We start from the raw sequence: 22,922 nt of genomic DNA on the forward strand, positions 1-22,922 counted from the left end.
TCCCATGCAGCTGCAGCCCAGACTATCCCTCTTCTTGTACATCCTGAAGGTGAGGGAGGGAAGAGGCAGAAAGTCACAGATCCAAGGTCCCCTTTCCTTATCTGTGTGTTTGTTTTGGATGTGAGAGATGTTAGAGGTGGAGGAAATAATAATGCCCAACACCCAGCTTTATATGTCTTCTTTGAGACTCCAACCACTTTTGGGTAAAGGTAAAGGGACCCCTGACCATTAGGTCCAGTCATGACCAACTCTGGGGTTGGGGCGCTCATCTCGCTTTACTGGCCGAGGGAGCCGGCGTACAGCTTCTGGGTCATGTGGCCAGCATGACTAAGCCACTTCTGGCGAACCAGAGCAGTGCACGGAAACGCCATTTACCTTCCTGCCGGAGTGGTACCTATTTATCTACTTGTACTTTGATGTGCTTTTAAAGTGCTAGGTTGGCAGGAGCTGGGACCGAGCAATGGGAGCTCACCCCGTCGTGGGGATTCGAACCGCCGACCTTCTGATTGGCAAGTCCTAGGCTCTGTGGTTTAACCCACAGCGCCACCCGCGTCCCACTTTTGGGTAGGGAGGTGCAATAGTAACATTGCCAGCAGGGTGTTCTAGGGCTATGATTTTTACAACAAATCACAGCGTATAGCTTTTCATTTGGACTGTTGCTGCATCACAGCACCATTAAAATCTCATGCATTTTTTCCCTGAAAGGACTTTGGCAAAATGACCCTGTTTGCTCCCAGCAGAGGTATTTCTATCTGACAGCTTTCAAAGATATTTTGATTTGCCCCATCAACTCCTGGCTTTCTAAAGCATTCAGCAACCCCACCCCTCCATTCCTATTTGCCATCACTCACACAGTACTTCTCTTCCCTGTGGCAAGTGCACAGCCAAGACTCTTAAGGAAACACAATGAATAGGAAAAGGCTTCTTTCTTATTGCCAATTGCTCCCCTATTGACTCCAGGCCTAAAGGCAGCTTCTTCTTCTCCACTAGTTCTTTTGTAGCAGCTAGGAAGACAGTCTATGCAGCTCTTCATGTTCTAAACATTTGCTTTGTAAACATGCATGTGTTGTTGTTTTTTATGTACCAAGGAGAAGAAATGGAAGCATCTGGAACCAGAAGGCAGAAGTCAACTGCCTACAGAGCTGCCGTTCATGACTCTGGTTTCTTTGGGATAGACCCACACCCTACTTACAAGCCAATAAAAGCCTCACAGGTCAACTAGAAGCTCCATGAATACACAGACCTTGGAACTTTAAGGCCATCCTATGCACTGAAGAGATAGTAAAATAAAATTTAAAAATCCAACTTTCTACTACCTTGAAATCTGTCACTTATTCTTCATATTTCTTCATGAAGAATAAGTGACAGATTTCAAGGTAGTAGAAAGTTGGAAATAAAAATAAAAAGCAAGCTGACTGGCTGGATTCAATACCATCAAATTAATTCAATGTGGAGGGAAGATAATAAGATCGGAATAAATGACAAGAAATCTAGATTTCAGATTGAAATAATAGAAAGTAAAACAAAATTATTATCAAAAATGTACAACCAGTTACTTGAGTGGGACACCAAGGACGAGGAAGTAAAGGATGTGATGGTGAAGTGGGCGGTAGACCTAGGGTACAACATAGAGTTTGACAAATGGAAGGCATTGTGGTGTAAAGATATGAATTTTTCAGCATGCACGACACTAAAGGAAAACATGTATAAGATGATGTACAGATGGTACATAACGCCGGTAAAACTACATAAAATGTATAGAACGGGCGATAAACTGTGTTGGAAATGTAAGAGCAAGGAGGGCGAATTCATTCATATGTGGTGGACGTGCGAGATTCTCAAAAAATTTTGGGAATCCATCTATAATGAATTAAAAAAAATTCTTAAATACACGTTTGTTAAAAAACCCGAAGCCTTCCTGCTGGGGATAATTGGTAAGGATATCAAAGAAGAAGATAGAACCTTTTTTCAATATGCAACGGTGGCCGCCAGAACCCTCATAGCACAGTACTGGAAAACACCAAAAATCCCAACACTAAAGGAGTGGCAACTTAAATTATCCGATTATTTGGAGCTGGCTAAATTGACACAGAAAATAAGAAATCAAAGAAGTGCAAAATTTAACAATGAATGGGATAAATTTAGGATATATATGGAAATAGAGACAAGGGGAAAATTAAAATGCTGATCAGAAACACATATGTACTTATAGAAATCACAGTAGGCATGAGATAACGCTTACTACGTAAAAAGTTTTATTAAGGAATAGACACAGCAGATAGATAAACAAGATAATAATTTCCGAAATCGAGATAAAGGGAAGTCGATCAATGTCATCAAAGTTGTATGTATTTCATGTTTTGTTTGTTTGTTTGTTTCTCTCTTTCTGTTTTTTCTTTTTCATTTTGTCTTTTGTATGTTTGTGAAATATATTTATGTCAAAATTTAATAAAAAATTAAAAAAAAAAAAAAGAAATCTGTCACTTATTCGAGGCTCAAAGAAATCCCCCAGTTATGGGTTTCTGTTCAGATAATGAGTCTTTTCTAACAATGATGCATTACCTTGCTTCATATATTACATGGGTAGGCAAACTAAGGCCCGTGGGCCTGATGCGGCCCAATCACTTTCTAAATCCGGCCCACAGACGGTCCAGGAATCAGCGTGTTTTTACATGAGTAGAATGTGTCCTTTTATTTAAAATGCATCTCTGGGTTATTTGTGGGGCCTGCCTGGTGTTTTTACATGAGTAGAATGTGTGCTTTTATTTAAAATGCATTTCTGGGTTATTTGTGGGGCACAGGAATTTGTTTTTTTCCTCTTCAAAATATAGTCCGGCCCACCACAAGGTCTGAGGGACAGTGGACCGGCCCCCTATTGAAAAAGTTTGCTGGCCTCTGATTACCTTGCCATCAAAGTCCAACAGGTGAGAGGGGAGTCCAAGTGTATTGTGCCAATAATCTCAGATATATTCAAGTGAATAAAGGGGGATTACCAGAATTCCAACATGACTGTATTTTCCATCTGAAAATAGCATTGGGGAAAGGAAAACTTAGGGGAAACACTGCACAAAAACAACAACACAGCACCATTTTTCATGGATAAATCAGACAACTTTTAATTCATTTCCAAATACTTGGTGAGATTATTAGCTTCACATACGGCAATATCACACCAGGATCAACTGAGCCACTCTGTCCTTGACAATACTGTTACTTCATTTGTCACAAAATAAACACTGTACAGTAAAAACCTATGCTCCTGGGTATACCTTGGTTGGGCTGATATTAAATAATTCCACATTTACTCTAGAAACAGAGGAAGTTGTCTTATACTGAGGCTGGATCTAGACATGTCAAAGAAGCGATTCAGTTAAATGCATTGCAAACTCATACAGGGGAATCTGGTAGGGAAAGATGGGACTCCACAGTGCCATCTGGTGTCACAGGGTTATATAACATTTTCTTTACCAATCTAGAGTCAGCTTTCATCCATTTTACTCAGTAGATGGCAGTGAATCTCCAGGCAACCCTACTTGGACCTATCCTGGGGAAAACATGTGCTATACCATGGGTAGGCAAACTAAGGCCTGTGGGCCTGATGCAGCCTAATCGCCTTCTAAATCCGGCCCGCGGACAGTACGGGAGTCAGCATGCTTTTACATAAGTAAAATGTGTCCTTTTATTTAAAATGCATCTCTGGGTTATTTGTGGGGCATAGAAATTTGTTCATTTCCCCCCCTCCAAAATATAGTCCGGCCCCCCACAAGGTCTGAGGGACAGTGGACTGGCCCCTTGCTGAAAAAGTTTGCTGACCCCTGTTCTATACCATGGAGCCATGACTTTTTATTCCCCTCACTCTTAGATGCTATAAATGATTTGCCCATGTCCCCCATTCCAGATGTTAAAACTGAAAATGAATGCATGTCTTTTCATAAGTGCCACAATTCAGGAGATGGTTACATCACTTGGTTTCCTTTGCCATTAGGCAATAAGCCAAAGGAAAGTGGAATCAAAATGGTGAAACTGTTGCAGAACCTAAGTTCCAAAATAGAGGTGTGTGCGTGCGTGCATGCACATGTCATTCATGTAATCTGAAAACTAAACCAGACCAAACAAAGAATGTCTCAAATATTAATGGTCCAGGTTAGATTTCAGGACCATGTGTGGTGTAGGGAGCCAGTGTGGTGTAGTGGTTAAAAGCGGTGGACTCGTAATCTGGTGAACCTGGCTCGTGTCTCCGCTCCTCCACATGCAGCTGCTGGGTGACCTTGGGCCAGTCACACTTCTCTGAAGTCTCTCAGCCCCACTCACCTCACAGAGTGTTTGTTGTGGGGGAGGAAGGGAAAGGAGAATGTTAGCCGCTTTGAGACTCCTTCGGGGAGTGATAAAGCGGGATATCAAATCCTCCTCCTCCTCCACTTTATATGCAGCAACTCCCACCTTCACTTTCTTGTTCACAGTAACAGCACTTTGGCATGACCTTGAAACTACTTTGTGTTTTGTGACTTGCCCTGAGATATTGTGACAAAGGGGCAGCCTACAAAAACAAACAAACAAACAAACAAACTAGGTAAACTGGGGTAATCAGGACCACAGCTGACCTTCAAACCAGAACCCAGTTCAAAGCTTGCTTTCTAATTAGGGTTAGCGGTAATCACAGTTACTGCAAACCAGGAAACATAAGAGGGAATGGCTGTAGGCGGAGGGAGGAGCAAGGAGGGGCAAACAGCATTCAAGCAGGCCTGGGGCTCAGGATCCGAATGCTGAACAGACAAACAAAAGGATATGGGGCGTATGAGAGTACAAAGGTAAATTTGCATTAATTGCTCCTCCTACTTTTGCCTCTGGCCCCGGCTACCACAAATGCAGCTCTCAGGTTGAAAAAGATGCTCTCCCCCTGATGTATAATACCTTAGTAGACTGGACGCATATTCTATTTCAAGTAAGGATGAGCTTGGGGGGAAATAACATCTCACACAGGTGAGAAACAATGGAAGGGAAGGGAAATCCCTCACAGGTATTGAGGTGACTGCGTTTCTTGGTTCTTATGGAACAACTCCATCTGTTATTTATTAGTTACTAATTCACAGCTGGAACCAGCGTGGGGAAGTGGTCAGTGTGTCAGACTAGAGCCTGGACCAGTCCCTGCCTACCTTAGGGGCCGTTGTGGGGATTAAACAAGTAGAGGCGAAGAACCATGAGCTCTTGGGAGGAAAAGGTATAAATGAAACAAAGTCTGTCTCGTGGCAATTGCATTGTTACCAAGGGCCACTAGAGGGAGCCCATGCTCCTCCAATACAATAACTGGATAGTAACTTGTGGCTGGGATTGACTTAATTCAGAATCACAGAATTGAGGAGTTGATAGGGACACTAAGGGTCATCTAGTCCAACCCCCTCAATGCAGAAATCTCAACTAAAGCATCCATGACAGGTGGATATACAACCGCTGCTTAAAAACCTGCAACGAAGGAGAGCCCACCGCCTTCCAATGTAGTCAAACAGCTCCTATTTTCTTCCCCTAGACCAGTGGTTCCCAACCTTTTTTTGGCCATGCTCCACCTAAGCATCTCTAAAATCCTGATTCCCACCCCCCACCCCCACCCCCCGGTGACATATAATTCTTATTATTCAAAAAGTGAAGCCCTATTCATGTGGAGAAAGCCTAAAAGGCTTTCATGTGGAGAAAGCCTAAAAGACGATTAATAACTCATTTTTGAATTGCCCCTCTTAAAAATCAAATTGGGAACCATGGCCCTAGACCCTCCATTTTTATTTTTTACTTTTGTTAGATAAGGAAACAAGGAAACTATTGATGTTTGTGTCAGCAAGCTTTTGGGTCAGGCCTCCTTGCAGAACATTGTACTGCCCATGCTGTGTATGCATTCCTAGCCACAGACACCAACAGCATTAGTGCAAGTTGAGGCCAGTGGTTGTGCAACTCAGTCACCACAATTGACCACTGGCTGCACACAAGCCACTAAAACATTTGAAAGGGCATGATAAAAGGCATTTTTCACAGTCTTTGAGCAAAGTTTCTGTAAAAAGCCAGTGGCAATTACATACTTATTTTTACATTTATATACCACTTTTTTCTTCCAAGTAGCTCAAGGTGGTGTGACATGTTTCATCCTCACAACCATCCTGTGAGTTAGGTTAGGTTAAGAGATGGTGGCTGGCCTAGTGAGCTTCCCAGCTAAGTGGGGATCCAAACTCTGGTCTCCCAGGTCATAGGTCCAACACTCTAACCATTCACCATACTGGCTTCATTACAGGAATGGAATCCAGAATTTGGCCTGCCTTCGACTTCTTGCATGTGCAAATGAGTTTGACACACCAAGGAGACTTCTCCCCACTACCACACTTCTCTGTCTTCAAGAAAGAAAGAAATCCAGGAGGCATTTTAACGGATTAGCAGCACAACATTATGAAAAGAGATTTATGCAAGGGCAAAGTCATGTTACAACCATCTGCCTAGGCTGACTTGCCTGATAGCTGGTAGCTACTCCAAGGTGCTGGGATGTGCAGGCCTCACCGACAGCAGAGTGTGTTCAGATGCTAATACTGTGTGCTTATTGAGGAAAGCCAGGAGGGGAGGGAGCCACCTGAATTTGGGCAATAAATAAGAAGAGGTAAATTTTGCCGCTGGCTAACAAGAAGCTGCCTTGGGAAAGCTATATAGGTATCCTATTGTTTTAAAGAGCTTCAAAAGTGTAGCAATGTCTATCTGCCGCCGCCACCCTGCCCTGCTTGTGAATTTGTAAACAAACCCCATAAAAAGCCTGTTAAGTCCTCAGACCTCTTGCCTTGCAAGAGAACCAACTCGGTGGAAGGCTGCCCTTGAAACGTCCTGCCACTCTGAGGAAGTGGGAAGCACAAAAATGGTATACGAGAAGCATGTAGTTTTTGCAGCCAAAGCGGAATAAATACAGATAACTGCCTCCTAAGCGGCCACCCTATGCTTAGGGGAACTGCCTGCACATAAGCTGAGGAGCGTTTTGGTCATACTTGCATATTCAACCAGAAACCCAAGGAAGCAGAATAGGAATATCATTCCTCTCACCACAATGAAAAAAAGACTCTCCTCTTGTGTAAATGGAGGTCAAACTAGTCTCCTAGTCTGAAAGGTTTGGCCAAACATTCTTTAAGAGTAAACTATGGAGTATTGACAAAGCACATCTAACTGGGAGTCTCAGCTGATGGGACGGAGCAGCTGGCAGACAAGTCATAACATGCTTGGCAAAATGGCTCCTCTCCCCTCAGGAATGGCGGCAAACCACAACCTCCACCAATGGAGAGTGTTCTAGTCACCACCCATCATTCCCTCAGAAAGAGCGCACTGCCAGTGGGCATCTCAATTCTGCCTCCTCATCGCAACAATTTGGTTTTTGGCCGAGTGGAATAGTGGCAAGCTGAGTTCAGACTCTCCCTCCCAAGAGAAGGAGCAAAAGTTCACTTTTTGTTGCCTGAGGAGGAGCTCTGGCGCGATATCATGATCTGATAGATGGTCTCCCGGAAGTGCTGGTCCTGAGTCAGCCTCTTGGCCGCTTGCTTCAGGTCTTCTATGCTCTCGGCCTCCGAATACATGAACGACTGGGACTGCCGCACTGAAAATGAAAACAGCACATAACACTTAGTGCCGGTAAAGAGCCACACCAGGCGAGGAATGGGGTTGTTGAATCTGGAAGCTATTATGATAAAGTTTGACCTAGGTGGTGTTTAGCAGAAATGACTGAGGGCTCGTCCACACAACTGCTCATCCTGCCACTTTCCCCAGGGTAAACCTGCTGTTTACTGCTGAATCAGAACAAACATCAATCGGTTTTTCTGAAGACTGGCAAATTTGTTCCAATTCATTTGTAAGCAGTGGGTTTTCCCGGGGAAAGCAGTGGGACACACAAAAAACTGCTCAGACACATGCCTAGGAAGCTCAAGACAAGCAGAAAACCTCTTGGACTGATGCTTTCTAGGCAAGGGACAAGCGGAAGTGTGGCCTTGAGACCCCATTGTATGCATATAATTCAGTGCAAAGGCCAAAGAAGAAAGGTCAACTCACTCAGCCACAGGGGCTCACAGGCCCATCAGAGCCAGAGCGTGATGTGTACGTCACAGAGCATGCAAGTGAAAGGGGTGTCAGAGCTGGTCTTAGCAACTGCATCCAAGTGTTGCAAGGCAGGGCTCCTGCAAAACCTGCACTTGGCACCCCACAACGCAATCCCACAGGCCATAGGAGAATATGGGGAATAGCACCTACAATCAAGCCAGGAGTTGCTGGATCTCCTGCGATGGAAACGACAGCTTTTTATCCTGCGAGTGGCCGCCTTGTGGAGGTACACAGAGTTCTTCATGATCACGGGCATCTTGGCTTCCAATTCAGCATTTCGGATGCACTCTTCAAAGAATTCTGCAGGGAAGAGACACCCAAGGGAGCCAGTTAATATGTGCCTTAGGCAGCCTCAGTTCAGATGGATGTAGCATTTTGGAAAATCTCCTTGAGGAGATTCAGTTCTGGCTGACGAGGATCAACAGTAGGCTTCTGCTTTCAGTTGTTCATCTGGATTTTTGGGGTGATGACACCGGACGTGTTGGGGAAGGCAAGATAAATTATGGCTTGCTTACTTTTCAGATTGCTGACGTCGGCTTTCATTTTTTCCTCCTTCTCTTTGTTACGGTGCTTGCAGTTCAGGCCTTGCTCCAGGCTCTGCAGGGCCTCCTCAGCCTCCTGTAAACGCTTCTCCAGGTCCATGCGAACCTTCACCTCTGCCTGAGCAGGAAGGAAATCAGGCAGCCCTCAACCAACCAATAAAAATAACCCAGGGAAAGAAACAAAACACCAAAAGACAAACGTAAGCAAGGACTTTTCCTTCCTTCCTTCCTTCCTTCCTTCCTTCCTTCCTTCCTTCCTTTGCGCTCTCTCTCTCTCTCTCTTTCCCTGTCCTCTTCTAAGGCACATCTGGGAACTTGTATGCTGTGACCTACTTCAGGCATAATTTATTTAATTATGGTATGGATTGTATTACAGTGGTACCTCAGGTTAAGTACTTAATTCGTTCCGGAGGTCCGTTCTTAACCTGAAGCACCACTTTAGCTAATGGGGCCTCCTGCTGCTGCCACGCTGCTGGAGCACGATTTCTGTTCTCATCCTGAAGCAAAGTTCTTAACCCGAGGTAATATTTCTGGGTTAGCGGAGTCTGTAACCTGAAGTTTATGTAACCTGAAGCATATGTAACCCAAGGTACCACTGTATATAAGTTGTTCATCTAGGGTATGTATTTATCTATTTAAAATACGTTTTTTGGGCCATGCCAGTCAACATTCTGTGTGAAAGTACTGGGAGGAACGCAATTGTGCCAGACCTTTGAGGAGAGAGGAGTGTCCTTCATAACGTTTGGTGCCTTGGGGTAGGTTACTTGGCTCCTAATGTATACCTTTCTTTTATATTGCTTTTATTGTGAAGTTCATGTGTTATGTGTGTAGGAATAGGCCATATAACTTTTTGAACAAAGAATATACCTTCAGCTGTTGTCAGGGAACTGACATCGGAGCGAGAGGTGGAGGCAAGGCTCCCAAGCGATGCAGAAGAGGGGACCAGCAGAGGGGAAGGAATTCAGCGCAACACCAGTAGAGAAGGGAGGGAGATGGAGGATTCGGAGAGGGGTCTCCAAGACTCTTTGCCCGAGACTAGTGGAGAGAGCACCGGCACGCCTCTGCCCACTCCTTCCTTGCGCAGAAGAGTTCCGCGCAGGGAGAGTAGGCGGAGACTTGGCGTCAAACAACTTCTATGCTGGAAGAGGTTCAAGAAACGCCCACTGACGGATTCTGCAAGCGACTGAACGGCCACGGAGTGAAGGGCTGTCAGCCGAGGCATGGTTAGCCAGGCAATCTAGCCGAAAGTAACGGCAACTTACGCACAAGTAACCCCTTATAACCATTACAGCTGTTGGCAACAGAGAGCGAAGGATAATGAGATTGTTTGCTGAGCCTAAAGCAGAAGCCAAATTGGTGTACAACTCTATGCTATCAGTAGGGATGGGTGAATCAGTCAATTTTAGATTCTCTCAGTTTCTCATTTTTCCAATCTTAAGTTCAGTTATGCAGATTTCCACATTAGCTTGTGATATATATATTTTCAAAAAGTCCTGATGAACATTTATCAGCATTTAAGTACAAATTTCTACAATTTTGCCCAATATACGCATATTTGCAAAGCAATTCCCCTAAATATAATGCATTTTTAATGTCATTTTCACTAATATATGCATTTTGCTTTGGCTCAATATATGCATTTTTGTCACATTACTTGGGATTGCAACATTCAGGGAAGTGTAACTTCTCTGAATGGTTCACAGGATGGCTGTGTTCCAGTTCTCGTATGGTTTGGGAAAGGGCAAATTAGGTAGAGTCCCCTTTAATTGCAAGCTGAATCAGATCGAACTGAATCCCCAGCTATCAGTACCTTGAGATCTCGCTCGGTTTGCTGCTTCTCAGCGGTCAGCTCTGAGAGCGAATTCTGCAAGGCCTGCGACTGGGAAGAGTAGAACTCCCGCTCCTCCTCTAGAGCTCGGGAGCGTTCTTCATTCTCCTTCATCCTGCAAAGCAGCACCAGAGACACATTCAGCCGTTGTCCCCATTCCTCTGCCTCTTCTGTGTTTCCAGAGTTGCCAGGTTGCAACCCACAGATTGACTCTATACCTTCAAATCCTTCCACACAACAGAAGTGGCTCCTCTTTGGCCCATTCCCTCCTCTGCCCCCGTTTTCCCACTCCCTCTCCTGCCCGTGGGATGACACAAGATGGCAGGAGCCACAGAGTCAAGGGAGGAATGAATACAAAAAGCCACAGATGCCAAGTCGCCCGCTTCTTTCAACCATCAACCAGGTTGTGAACAGGGAATCCTGCCTGTTTGGAAGACTCTCCTCCCCACCCAGCCACCCCTCACCTTTTCTCAGCCAGGAGTTTCTCCTCCAGCAGCTGGTGCATTTTCTCCTCGATCTGGTGCAAGCTGCTCTGCAGACCCCCGGCAGCATCAGGTTGCTCACAGCTAGGGCTGGTCGGGGGCTGCAACTCGCTCTGGTTCTCTTCCAGCATTTCCAGAGTCCGTTGCTTTTCCAGGGAGAGCGCCTTCAAGCCACACAAACAGGTTGGATTGGTTACCCCTTACAATAATTCAAACAAACTTTCTGTTCATATAGGGGGCTCGTCCACACTTGCTCTTTCCCTGCCACTCTCCCCTGGGTAAACCTGCTCTTTACCGCTGAATCGGGGCAAACATCAATTGGGCTTTCCGTGGATGGACATTTTCTCTGATTCAGCAGGAAAGAGCAGGTTTTCCTGGGGAAAGTGGCAGGGCATATGGAAAACCACTTGGACCTGTGTCTAAAAAGCACAGGTGTGATGGCCTGGGATTCCGATTCAGAGGCTGAACCAGAGGAATCCCAGCCTGCACAGGAGTCCCTGCCTCCAGGGCTGGCTGAATTGGGGCAGGACCTGGATTCTGAAGCGCCTGCACCTATGTCAGATCCTCAGGAGCAGGCACCAGGTGATCCCATTCTGGCTCCAGAGGTGGTTGAGGACTCAGTGCCTGCAGGTGAGTCTCCCCCTGGGCCCAGTAACCCTTTAGCCTCTCCTGAACTGCAGAGACTCAGGGCAGAGAGGCGAAGGGAACTGGTTGCTCCCAGGAGGAGTGCTCGCCTTAAGGCCAAGAGAGGCGGGTCCCCTGGGGGCCGGGACCGCCCCTGGCCTCAGAACAGATAAAGGCCAGTCGGCCCGGTCCCAGGTTGTGGGAGCAACGTCGTTGTTGAGTTCCTGTTCCTGCCTGGACCCAGACCCAGACCTGACTCTTCAGTGCTCCTGTCCCCGCCCGGCTTCCTGTTTCGGACCTCACCCCACTCCTTGTGGACTGATTCCAGGCTAGTGACCCAGGACCGGACTTTGACTACGCCTACGGTAACCTTCCCCCTGGGATCAGCACAACGGGGCAAGCAGAGAACCTCTTGCTTGCTAGGAATGGGACAAGCCAAGTGTGGACGAGCCTTTAGTTGCAGTATGAAAAGTAGAGTCGCTACATTTCCCTTGATAGCAGTCCTTTAAACACACCCTCGATAAATAGAAACTTTAAACACACCCTCGTTAAATAGAAACTTTGCAGCTTGACCCTTTCTCATCACTGCATCTCAGTAACAGAAGAAACTTGAGCAGCATAATTTCTATCTCTCATTCAGCATTTAGGCAGGCAACCCTTGAGATTACATGGGAAATGTATCATGTGAACAAAGAAAACCCATAATTCTGAGAGTGACTTTCCAAGACAATTATACCAGGAGATATAATTAATTTGTTGATAGACGATTTTGTTGATTTCAGTGTCTATTTCTATTTTTTCCCAGTCTTGACATCCGTTCTTCCCATTTCCACATCTCTGTGGTTTTTAAAAATGAAGAATTCAAAATTCATACACATCTTCAAGTACATTTCTCCTAAAATAATGCCATTTTGCCAAGTATACACACTTTGGAATGCTTTTTGTGATTGGTAAGCAGCATTCCAAAATTCAGAGAAGTGCAACATTTCAAGGAATGAAATGTTCAAAGAGTTTTGGTTCATGTATTGGTTCAGGAAATGAAAACTGGGTATTAACGTGTGAGTCACAAAATGTATTGCAAAAAGCCCAGGAGCCATTGTACGATCTCCTAAAACATCCCCGCCATGAATAAGGGAATTGTGCTATAAGCAAAACATCTTTCCTTGAAGCCTTAAGATTTTAGTTCTTACTGTATAGATTAAAAACTCATTCTGAAATGATTTCCATGGAAAACAGTTGCTAGATCTTAAAGGCTGCCATCTGGAGAGAGGTGGAAAGTAAGACACCTACTTCCAGGGTCTTCTGCAATGTCTCTGTCAGGTTTCGGAGTCCTTTCTTTTCCTCCTCCACTCCTTTGAGGGACTGGGCAGTCATCTCCAGCTCCCTGGAAAACAACCAGTTGGGGGAAGAAATTTTGATTCGTGCAGCCTTCGCCAACCTAGTGCCCTCCAAATGTTTGGGACTACAACTCCCATCAACCTTGGTCAGCACAGCTGGTGGGGGGGTCTGGGCAGGCAGGCCCGGCTTTGCAAGAAACAGCCTTGCAAGTTGCACGTTCACCATGACAGCACTAAGGTAACTATTACTAGAGTTTGGTAAATATTTTGCAGCTGTGTGCCGAAAGACAGCATCTGGTAAAAATGCTGCTTGAAAGAATAGCAAAATTTAAGGCTTATTAACTTCAGATTAGGAAAGTCATTCTGAGCACAAGAAAAACCTGAAGGCCATATCCAAAAGAGGAGCCCAAATTGCCAAAGGAGGAGAATACATGTATTGATATTATATGGAGGTCAATGTACAAGAACTAGGCCAGTGGGGGACACAAGGATAGTTAAGAAGCAATGGGATGTACCAGGAAATAAGGGCTTTCAGTGAGGGCTTGCTAAGGTGGCCATTCCCTCAAGATAATCACCCCTAGCTCCAATGAAAGGACCCACTTTTTCACCAGGCCGCTTTAGAGTTTAGGTACTATTACCGTTTAATCTGCTCTTGCTCCACTCGCAAATCTTGCACCACCTCCTCAAACTGCTGCTTCTCTGCCTCCAGTACTTGGTTGAGGTGCTCCAGAGCCTTAAAAGAGAAGAGGAGGAGGTACATGGAATGCCCAAAAGGCTGCAAAGTTCCTTATCTCATACTGTGTCAGGTGCTGACATGTGGAAAACATGACAAATGTATCTGTGGAAAACATTTCCATGTAGAAGAGAACACAAACCTTGCACAGGTATCGTCACACAACGTTTGCTGTATGCAAACACACAGAATGGGGTAATAGCAAATCACACTTTCACCATGGCCTGGTTCTCAATGAACTAAGCCATCGTTTGTGAAACTGAACTATAACTAGACCTACTCTGGTCAGCTAACTATGGTTTGTTTGTAGCCAACAAACCAGAACATGAAACCATGGTTTAAAGATGGCTTACAAATTTAGGGGTGAGTTAACTTAGTTTCTCTTTGTGTCTACACCCACTATCCTGGCATGTTCTGGTTCCTCACCCCAGATGACTGCCAGGCTACAGAGCTGCAAGGCTAGAGCATTTTGAAAACAAAACCAGCACAGGGTGAAATAAAGCAACAGTTCCTTTGCCTGTGTGCAAGATTTAATCTAGTTTATTTAACAAACTATAGTTAAAACAAACTATGACTAAGGGTAAAGCGAGAATGCAGCCAATGTGTGCATATGCAGCAACAAATGCACAATACAAATCCATACGTTCAGTGATCAGTAGGGACAACCATATTATAATTTCCAATATGGAAGTGCTCTCCACAGAGAATTTTAGGAAAGGAGGGTAAACCTGTGGTTTTCCAGCTGCTGCCTGACTCTCTCAGCCCCAAACAGCATGCCCAATGGTCAGGGAGGGATGACTGGGAGCTGCAGTCCAGCAATAGCTGAAGGCCCACAGGCTCCCCACCCCTGCTTTAAAGAGATGCCATCAAGGTGTGTCCAGGATGACCACTTTTTAAAAAAAAAAAATTGAAGCACTATATGAACAACATTCTTGTATTTTTCTGCCTATGCATTTATTTTTAAAAAATAAATAATCATTTGTGACGTGCAAACTGATCTGGGGAAAATTTATTGATGCAATGATGAGGCATGGTGTGAATAGCAGCTAGTGCTTCAAAACTTGCAGAACTATTCCCCCTCCCCAAGTATTCTATCTATATTTAGATAGAATGAAGTTGGTGTGCTTCCAGGAAAGCCTTTAAAAGTGTTGCATCTGCCTTCACGCTAAGAAGAGATCATGATACTGTACAATCACTGGACCCCAAGCTGCCCCATAATTTTATTATCACAGATTTTCCTAAAACCCCAGACGCCCTTCACTCTGAACGTCTGGAGGGGGGGCAGGCAAAAAATGTAACTTGTTTCTATTGCATTAAATGGAAGTCTTGCTCTTACGCATGTTGTCAATAAACAAAGTCAGAAAGTTAAAAGGAGAATAAACCTCTCTCTGCTCCCTCTGTAGACACAGCTCTTCCGTCTCTTCCATCAGTTTATCTGCAAACAGACAGGGAAAAGTGAATGGAAGCAAATTGCTTAAGACAGTTGGACAGAAATTGCATGGACCTTGAAACACAGCACAGCGAGAACCTCGCTTCTTGCATATTGTGCTGTGATTATTTGAATTTACTATGATGAGATTGCTTTCATGTGTTCTCGTCTCCCACCAGTCTCCTGCCAAATGAATTATAGATGACAACAACAACATGTTCAGCCTTTAGTGCCTTCCTTCCAAGGGGGTCATTGTCTACTAATGTACCTAGATTTACAACTCCTCTCATCAAGTAGGATGGCATCACTGCCTTCATTTAACGGATGGTTAAGAAGAGTACACACTGAACAAGGTCAGCAGCAAAGCAGTGAAAAGGCTCACTCCTAGTCCTTAAGGGGCTTTGACTGTGTTCATACACTTGGGGGAGGACGCACGCACTGTGAAACAACAGCACAGTGTTTCCAGCTCCCATGCAAATGTTTCAGGGTGGGATTTGCATGAGAACAAGTGGGTGGGAGGTGCTTAAATTTCCCATTGCCTGATTCCAGTCTATTAATTCACCACTCAGAAAGCCCAGCCCCTTACCCCAACTGGCCTCAGCAATCCAAACCCAAGATTTGCCAGGATGGGATAGATGGTTGAGCTGGCTGAGCCTGGACTATACCAGTCCCCCATCCTCCGTCAGCTAAAGACAGGCACCCCCAAACTCGGCCCTCCAGATGTTTTGGGACCGGTGGTCAGGGATGATGGGAGTTGTAGTCCCAAAAACATCTGGAGGGCCAAGTTTGGGGATGCCTGGCCAAAGATATGCTGGTATAAGTCCCGCATCCGGGCTTAGTCAGGGTTCAGCTCAAGCCGACTAAGCCAGGGTGAATCCCTAAAGAAGAGGCCTTCTGGGAGAGGGGAAGGAAGTTTTTAATATTCTGTTGGAAACTGCCCAGGGTAGTTGAGGCAACCCAGTCAGATGGGTGGGGTATGAGTTATATTATTATTATTATTATTATTATTATTATTATTATTATTATTTTATTATTATTATTTTATTAGCACCTCCCCATTCCAAACTCCAGTCACTCAGACATATGTGACCTTGCATCCCAGAAGTTACACTGCCAAAAAAGGTGGTGAAAGTCAAACTGTCCCACATCTGTCAGTAGTAGCTCCACTCCCAAACAGAGTTTGGGCTAGAGATTAGTTACATTTGCATAATTTACCCTGCATAAATGATGCTGTCTTCCTATAGTCTGGAATGCTCTGTCCCTGTGCTTTGACATAGGAGGGGCACCACAAAGGCCTTCCCTACTTGATCTCGATGGGCAGGTGTCAGGCTACGACAGGAGCGGGAAATGTTCTCCTGAAAATGCCGCCCCCCCAGTCACATTAACTTGGAAGCTTCCATCACAACATCAAACGAATATCTTTGAACCTAGGAACGGTCTGCACTCCCAAGGCACTCATTAACTCTGCTTTATTTTTGTCTGCTGTAATAGCTTAGTAGAACATGCTGCTTAATTGAGGTCACTGGTGATGAGGTGTTGAAGGTACACAGGCAAAACTGTTAACTCAGCCACCATTACAGAAAGAAGGTAGGCACCTGGGATGCTGCATATGGGGGAGGGGGAGGTCATTACACCTGTCACACACACCCCAAGAACATGTTATAAAGCACACTGTACACTGATGTCGCTGTACAAATGATACAATGCATTAATCATATACTGATTTGTGCTGCTGATACGCTATTCCTCCCTGAGGACTAGCGGCTGTTAGTTCCAACCTAAATACTCCTGCTTCTCCTTGGCCAGCTGGAGTCCCTGGGCTTCGAGGCTCTCAATCATGGCTTCTCCCAGCTGAGCGTTTCTCCAGGTCCTGAAGAAAAGAGCAAATGAAAGGATGGAAATAGCTCCTTTTAAAGAACAGCCTGCTGTCAAGTCTGCACTCTCCCCTCTCCCTGTGGCTGTGAAAGCAGAAGAACCTCTTCACAAACACTGAACAGAGAGGGAGAGAGATGGCCTGTGAAAAAATGGCGAGCGTGGGCAGCCTGTTCCCCAAGTACATTAACCTGAACAGATAGGCTACCAGTTGGAGATAATGAAAACAAATCGCCAACACGACGATGGATCAGGAAACTCATTTCTCTCCAGAGAACAAAATGGCAATAAAAGCTTGGGGCCGAAGTAATTCATCAAGTCCTTTTAACCATCTCTTTCAATTTCCTAGGCTTTCTGCAGCTCTCGTAGCTCCAAAACTCTCCCCTTGTGTCCCACAAATCACAACCCTCCTGATTTCCATCCACAGGCAGATTCTACATCCTGAAATGCTGGAAACGTGAACCCCAAAGCCTGGATGTAGGCCGGGACCACACCCAGATTTCAGCGCAACAGATGGATCCAGAGCTCAGGATTGATGAATAATTTGAATTAACTGCCGGGGAAGCCTGAGTGCTCTGTTGCTGTTATCTGAACCTTCCAGGCCTCTCGGTTTGGTGCTCAGGACACTCTGCAGATGACACCCTTTCTCCCTGGGCCACACCATCACTGCCCCTACTTCGCACCAGCTTCTGAGTGCTTCTGGTCGGCCGGAATGTGTCTTTAAACTGTGACGGTGCTTCTTGCTTATCCAGATGGGTGCAGGGTTACCTGTGTGCATGGACATGCATGTAGAAATCAGTGGTGTTTGTGTGGCTCCAATCTACTTTACAATAGGTTTTGACCTATAAAGCCTTAAACGGCTCAGGACTGCAAGACCTCAAGGACCACCTCTTTTCATATGAACCTTCCTGGACCCTGAGATCATCTTCTGAGGCCCTTCTTCGTGTGCCTCCTCCTCGAGAGGTCCGGAGGGTGGCAACACGAGAAAGGGCCTTCTCTGCAGTGGCTCCCCATCTGTGGAATGGTCTCCCCAGGGAAGTTTGCCTGGCGCCTTCATTATACACCTTTAGGCGCCAGGCAAAACCGTTCCTTTTTAACCAGGCCTTTGGTTGATCCAATTTACATCCTATGCCCTTTTAAAATGTGTTTTTTTGTGTGGTGGAGTATTGGGTTGCTGTTTTATTTTTATTAGGTATTTCGTGGTTTTATATCTTGATTTTATTCTGTGAACCACCCTGAGACCCCCGGGTATAGGGCAGTATAATAATAATAATAATAATAATAATAATAATAATAATACACACCTGTTGCTTGGCCAGATTTTTTCTCTGCACCCCCCCCGGCATGTGCCCCCCACCCAAAGGTTGCCCAACAGGGAATGCAGCCCCCAATGCTGGAAGCATTCCCTGAACTAGATGAATGCCGTCCCTCCCTATATCTGAGGTCCCTGGACTGAGATTGCCACGCAGAGAGCAAAATGGACGTGCCTGCTCTGCTACGGATGGCCAGTTTGCTTGCTTTTGTCCTGCTGAAGCCCACATTTTTCAAAATGCTCCTTGACCTTCACGGCCACAGGCTCTCTGCTTCTTTCCTAACAAAGCTACTGCATGACTGGTGGAGCAATTCCTCAGAGCTATTTTAAACTCCTCTGGGCACCAAAGGTGCTCTTCGGTGATTTTGCTTCTGGAGCAAGGATTACGCAAGCAGCAATCTAGATTGTTACAGTGGTACCTCGGGTTACATACGCTTCAGGTTACAGACTCCGCTAACCCAGAAATAGTACCTCGGGTTAAGAACTTTGCTTCAGGATGAGAACAGAAATCGTGCTCCGGCAGCGTAGCGGGAGGCCCCATTAGCTAAAGTGGTGCTTCAGGTTAAGAACAGTTTCAGGTTAAGAACGGACCTCCGGAACGAATTAAGTACTTAACCCGAGGTACCACTGTACTTGTGACTGAGCTGGGCTGTAGGCCTAGAGTTCTGGAGGGTATGTTGCCCTGCAGACATTCGCTTGGTTATCAGCCTGAAGGCTGGAAGCCAGGCTGGCTTGATGGCATACTTCATGGTTCATAAATTTAGGGGTGAGGCAAGTCCCATAAAGAGGGGAAGGGGAAATGGAGGTTGGGGTCTGAGAAAGTTCTGTAGCAGTCCATAAAGCAAGACAAGGGAGGACTGGAGCAGAAAGTTCAGGTAAGCTGACATAGGGAGGTTAGAGGACATTGACATAATGAGCAGGACCGGGTCTGATGTATCTCCAGGGTTGGTTTTTATAAGGCCTCCCAGCCAGTCAACAAACTATACTGTGAACCAATAAGAGGCTGGAAGCTTCCACAGCCTAATTAGGTGCTGCTGACTCTCTTCCCTCATTCATTTGCACATGCAAGGGGTGAGCCAGCCATTTAAAAGTGCATCAGAGGAAATCCAATAATGTCCAGGGGTGAGTGGGGCAGACATTCATTCATACAACAATGAACTGCAGTCCCATGTGCACCCCTAAAATCGGCTGTGGTGGGGCTGGGGGATCTTGCAAATCAGTGTGTCTGCAGGACAAACAAGAGGAATGGGATGTCGTGCAAGTCCACTTGAGATTTTGCCAGCCGCCCATTGTTTATTATCTCTGGGATAATGGGTCCCAGGTCAATATGGAACAGCTGGAAACTCACGCTTGCAGCTACTGGCAGAACAACCCGGTGCATGTTCACTCACAAGCCAGTTTTCTGTTTCAGTCACACGCGCCAAGAAAGTTGCTTAGGACTGCTGCATAGATGGCCAGTGCTATGTCTGATGCATAAGTGCCTTTTATTAAAAGTTATTATGTGCTTCGTCCTGCTATTGCTATTGTGACCTTGCTTCCCCAGTATGATTACACACACAAAACCTAGAATAAACCCTGGTGGGTGAAAAGGGTTTTTTTTTTTAATTGTTCCCTGTAAGCTTCAATGAAATAAAATCTTTCTAGCTGGATATAAACTGCTGGTATGGAGCAAACAGCAAAACTTAAGCAGCTTAGCTGACGATTATAGGGCTCTAAAAGTTTGCCATCTGTTTTGGGAGTGCCTCCCACTGTAGCCCTTGCCTTGCTAACTTCTCGGAGATGGAAAGAGCTTCCCCTTTCATTATGTGAAACACAGCATGAAGGTCAGGAGGACAAGCACTTGCAGTCCAGTTCCATGCTCAGTGTAGGGTCCCTAAGCCCACTGAAACAATTTAAAACGCACCTAAATCAATATAGGATTGCAAGTGTGCAGCTCAGTCCTTCTTATGTTTATGCACTGGACTCACTGAATGTACACCTGAGTGTGCAAAGGTTTGCATCCTTAGTAAAAAAAAACCACATGCTTGCTGAATATTACAGGGGTGCAAAAGCAGGGTAAGAATTTTGGAGTAACAGACTTCTTTGTAGAACTTTGGGGAGCTGCATTATTGCTGATGAGAAGAACATAATGAGATTCATCTTCTTGAAATGCATCTATGGTCCTAGTTGCCTGCATCTAGATTAGGAGGGAAGGGACCTCATCTCCTGGCCACAGAACCACAGTAGTAAGTGCCATAATAAACCCTCCTGGACACGGTAACCTAAGTACAGAGGCCACTTTGTAAAGTTCGCTAGTCTTAAATGTACTGTTCTGCTAGTCAGAACAATGTGCCTACTAGGAAGTTACAAAATCTGGGACTTGATAATGCAGTGGTACCTGGAGAAAGCAGCTTTCATTCTCAGAGTCAAAGCCACAATCCAGACAGAGTTAAGTACTGTACCTTTAAATGCCATTGATTTCACTGGGAGAATTAGGAATGTGTGTCTAAGTTCTTAACTCTGGCTGGATATACAGTGGTACCTCAGGTTAAGTACTTAATTTGTTCCGGAGGTCCGTTCTTAACCTGAAACTGTTCTTAACCTGAAGCACCACTTTAGCTAATGGGGCCTCCTGCTGCTGCCGCGCCGCCGGAGTACAATTTCTGTTCTTATCCTGAAGCAAAGTTCTTAACCTGAAGCACTATTTCTGGGTTAGAGGAGTCTGTAACCTGAAGGTACCCACAATTCCCATTCCCCTTTCCAGGGCTGTTATTCCCTGCCTACCCCTCAGAAAATCCCTCCACTTCAGTTGCCATACCCAATTTCCACTTGATCCCAGCCCCAAATCTCCCCACTAAATTGTAGTTTAGCGTGATGAGAGCAAACTGCTGCAAGCTCCATCAGGTTTGCATGTTCTTCCCTCCCCTCCTCTGGTGGAGTTGCAAGGAGTTTGGGAGTTTTTGCTTCTCTTTTTTCCGTAACCACACCGGTTAACACTGCGTATGGTTTGTTTGAAACAAGACAACTTCAAACTATAGTTTCAGGAGATGGCTTGTTTAAACAAACTGCAGCTAATGTTAACCACAGCTGAGAGGTTGAACAAAATGCTGAATTCTGGTTAAAGTAAAACTGAAGCAAAGGCATCAAAATTTCTCCTTGTGGCTGGGCTGAGGAGAGGGGCAGGCAAGCTCTTCATTCTCATCACAGATTTCTGACTGTGGCCATATTCTTGCCATTATCTCCGTTACCCTCTTGGGTATATACAAATTATATATATATACAAATTATATATTTTGGGATACAGCCCCCAAAGAGCAGCAGATAGTATTAATGCTAACAATTAGAGTATTAATGAAACCAGACCTTAGGTAAATAGTAGCTTTAAAGTAAGTGCAAGCCTAACAGAGCAGCTCCTCAGATACTTACACTTTCCCGGACTCCTGTAGCATTTCCAGCCACTGGGCTTGTTCATATTCTGATTCTGCTGCCAGGACAATGGTACCCTTAAAAGAGAAACACAGCGGCTATGAAGAGAGAAGCGGTATGAAAATATTAGGGCTGTTGCATGGGCCCAGTGATCTGATTTGGGGCCTAACCCAGTGTTTCAGAGTGGTCCTGATCCAACCCTGGATGATCTTGGGCCACCCCAATCCTAACTGTGGACCTTGCCCAGTCATGCAATTAAGCATGTGGTCAACAAGGGAAGAAAGGAAGGTCACACACACACACACCTGGCTGCACCCACTTTTGACTGGATGAAAAGTGGGTGGAATGGACCTAATCTGTCTCAGGGTGATTTGGGGCTGCCCCAGTCTGATCTGGCCCAAATCCCAGGTCCACCTGAACCTCTTTGCTTGTGTATGACGAGTGTCCAGGGAGTATATCTGTACTAGACACATCAGTTTTATGCTAATTTAACAGGGGGAAGAAGGGCTGACGCTCAGTTGTAGAGCATCAGATTTGCATGCAGAAAATCCCAAGTTCAGACATCAGCATCTCCAGGTACAGACCCTCCAAATGTCCCTATTTTCCAGGGATGTCCCTGATTTAGAGAAGCCGCCCCGGTTTCTGATTTAATCCCAGAATGTCCCTATTTTCATTGGAGAAATGTTGGAGGGTATGGAGTTATCCAAACCCCGATCCATCTGAAGGCAATCGTGTAAGGGGAAGGGTTTTTTTTTTAATGTTTATTGTTTTGTTATGTTATTATATAGGTTGGAAGCTGCCCAGAGTGGCTGGGGCAGCCCAGTAAGAAGCGTGGGTTGTATTTCTCCGACGTATTTTCATCAGAGAAATGCTGGTGGGAATGCAGGTAAAGCTGGGAAAAGACCCCCCCTGAAACCCTGGAGTTTCTGCGCTGCCAGTCATTGTAGGTAAAGCTGACCTAGATGGTCTGATTAGGTATAAGGCATGTTTCTAAGTCACCTGCATCGTTTTCACAGCCTTGGGAACTGTAGTTAGATCAGGGATACCCAGTCACCCTCACAAACTATTCTCAGAGGTCCCTGGGGAGAGAGAATAACTATTAATCCCTGGGATCACCACTGTGGAGTCTGTGGGTGCACATGTGCCCACAGAGGCCTTCCTTGGCATCCACAGGGTTCCCTCTCCTCCCAGAATAAGGCTTGAAAGCAGTGCTCTGTTCATAGAATCACAGAATTATAGAGCTGGAATGGAGAAT

At 45.4% G+C, this 22,922-nt stretch overlaps 1 protein-coding gene across 1 annotated transcript in view; it reads right to left on the bottom strand.

Annotated features, from left to right (window-relative positions):
- Positions 1-7,157: 7,157 nt before the first annotated feature.
- The window catches only part of PLEKHD1 (pleckstrin homology and coiled-coil domain containing D1), a 29,456-nt gene continuing 13,691 nt past the window's right edge, over positions 7,158-22,922 (bottom strand). The window contains exons 4-13 of the mRNA XM_079990268.1: positions 21,668-21,744; positions 16,857-16,948; positions 15,032-15,084; positions 13,555-13,649; positions 12,870-12,963; positions 10,938-11,119; positions 10,456-10,588; positions 8,619-8,763; positions 8,254-8,403; positions 7,158-7,606 (exon numbers count right to left, since the gene is read on the bottom strand). Coding sequence (XP_079846394.1) covers positions 7,452-7,606; positions 8,254-8,403; positions 8,619-8,763; positions 10,456-10,588; positions 10,938-11,119; positions 12,870-12,963; positions 13,555-13,649; positions 15,032-15,084; positions 16,857-16,948; positions 21,668-21,744 — 1,176 coding nt within the window. The 3' untranslated portion in view covers positions 7,158-7,451. The remainder of the gene's footprint in view (positions 7,607-8,253; positions 8,404-8,618; positions 8,764-10,455; positions 10,589-10,937; positions 11,120-12,869; positions 12,964-13,554; positions 13,650-15,031; positions 15,085-16,856; positions 16,949-21,667; positions 21,745-22,922) is intronic.

The sequence above is a fragment of the Podarcis cretensis genome (genome assembly GCF_951804945.1).
Source record: "Podarcis cretensis genome assembly, chromosome: 1".
NCBI classification, from domain to species: domain Eukaryota; kingdom Metazoa; phylum Chordata; class Lepidosauria; order Squamata; family Lacertidae; genus Podarcis; species Podarcis cretensis.